Source organism: Condylura cristata, unplaced genomic scaffold (genome assembly GCF_000260355.1).
Source record: "Condylura cristata isolate star-nosed mole 26May11 unplaced genomic scaffold, ConCri1.0 scaffold00007, whole genome shotgun sequence".
NCBI classification, from domain to species: Eukaryota; Metazoa; Chordata; class Mammalia; order Eulipotyphla; family Talpidae; genus Condylura; species Condylura cristata.
The window spans coordinates 24,455,148-24,456,905 of NW_004567108.1; the positions used below are offsets into that span (position 1 = coordinate 24,455,148).

Genomic DNA, 1,758 nt, shown 5'->3' on the forward strand with positions numbered 1-1,758 from the left:
ACACACACAAAAAACCGCGAGAGAGACATCCAAAGTAGGTCGAATAAATAATCCTCTTCTTTTCCTCTTTCTTGCTCCTTCTTCTGCTTCTTCTGCTATAACACACAGAGCTAGTTAAAAAAACCCTGGAGATCGCCCAAAAATGTTCTTTTTTTAGTATTTTAAATAAGTGCTCTTCAGCCGAGAACCAACACCCTCCCTCCAAAAAAAAATCATATATGTATAAAATAACGATAAGAAGAATACGAAGGGGTGCCTCCTCCTCCCCCACCCCCCCCTTTTTTTTTTTTAAGTTTAGCCCTCTCTTCTGCAGGAATGGAGTAAAGGAGACAAGGAGGAGGGAGAAAAAGGAGAGAAAGAAGAAGAATTCGGGGCAACAACTAATAGAATATGTAAGAAAAGAGAAAGGGGAGAGAGGGGGAGAGAAGAGAGCCAGTGAGAAAGAGAGAGAAAGAGAGTGAGAGAGAGAGGAGAGAGAGAGAGACACGCGGAGGGAGGGAGGAAGAGAGAGAGCGAGCGAGAGCAAGAGAGCAAGAGAGAGAGAGAGGGAGAGAGAGAGGGAGAGAGAGAGACCCAAAAATTGAATGCGTTTAAACGGGAGGACTCGCAGAGCAATGTTTCCGAAAGGGGGATCTGCGCGAATGTCTGTATATAGTGAACTTTGACACTACTATTGAAACTGACACGTTTCTATGGAGATCGCTGCCTTATATGGAGCTCGTGTCAAGGAGCCAAGAGAAGGGCTGCTGGCAACTGATAATCAAAGGCGACTGACTGGTCAGAGCCCTGAATGGGGGGGAGAGAAAATGGGAGGCTAAGGTTAGCCAAGCCTCCTGCACGCCATTGGTTGGAAAGCCCCTCCCCCCTCCTCTTTTTCTTTCTTTCTCTTTTTCCCCTCCCTCTCAGCTACCTACGGACGGGGTTGGCGAGGGGAGGAGGAGAGAAAGTAAGGGAGGGGGGTGTGCTTCTGACAAGCGCAATTTACATTGAGATCGCCCTTCGCTGCTATTTACTCTGAGACCTGATTAGTATGGGTCGTCTATGGTCACACACACACACACACACACACACACACACACACAGACGCATGCACACACACGAACACCAGAGGGGGAAGGGACGGCGAGAGGGAGAATGTCTTGCAAAGGGTGAAAAGACTATTAGAAAGAAATTATTTTCATTTCTTCTGAAAAGTTTTAAAAATTAGCTCTTATGAGCGTGAAGTGTCATTGAAAATGTTAGGAAAATTTTTAATGGGAAACTAGCCGTTTTAAAGATTCATGAAATAAACGGGGTTTGGATTGTTTTCTTCTTCAACATATAAGTATACTCCAAGTGTGAAATTCTGTTTATTTTATAATCTTTTAAGAAACAAAGTAGGAAATGTAGGAAATTGTTTGTTTTTTTTTTTTTGGTCCAAAGTATATCTTGGTTTTAAAGGTTTAACCACGACAAAATACACTCCTGGAATTTGAAGCTATTGCCATAAAATCAAAGCTAATCAACAGCTCCTATTTATCCCAAAGATGATTTTAAGAATAAACTTTCCAATCGATCTGATTTTTGCCCTCCCCCCTCCGCCCCGCCCCCGTGATATCTGCGGGCTGCTCCAAACTCTAAACAACACTTCGATAATTATTAATAAAATAGTAGTAAGCTCTCATTATTGTCGGTGAGGGGTGGTTAGTGTCGCCAAGTCAGTGTCCCAAGAAAAGAGGAAGGAGCAGCAGATGAGAAAGGAAGGTGACCGGAGATGGG

General features: G+C 43.7%; 1 protein-coding gene across 1 annotated transcript in view; it reads right to left on the reverse strand.

The window, feature by feature from the left end:
* The window catches only part of NR2F1 (nuclear receptor subfamily 2, group F, member 1), a 13,275-nt gene that overhangs the window by 10,900 nt on the left and 617 nt on the right, over positions 1–1,758 (reverse strand). Inside the window, exon 3 of the mRNA XM_004678137.2 lies at positions 16–95. Within this exon, the coding sequence (XP_004678194.2) occupies positions 16–95 (80 nt within the window). The remainder of the gene's footprint in view (positions 1–15; positions 96–1,758) is intronic.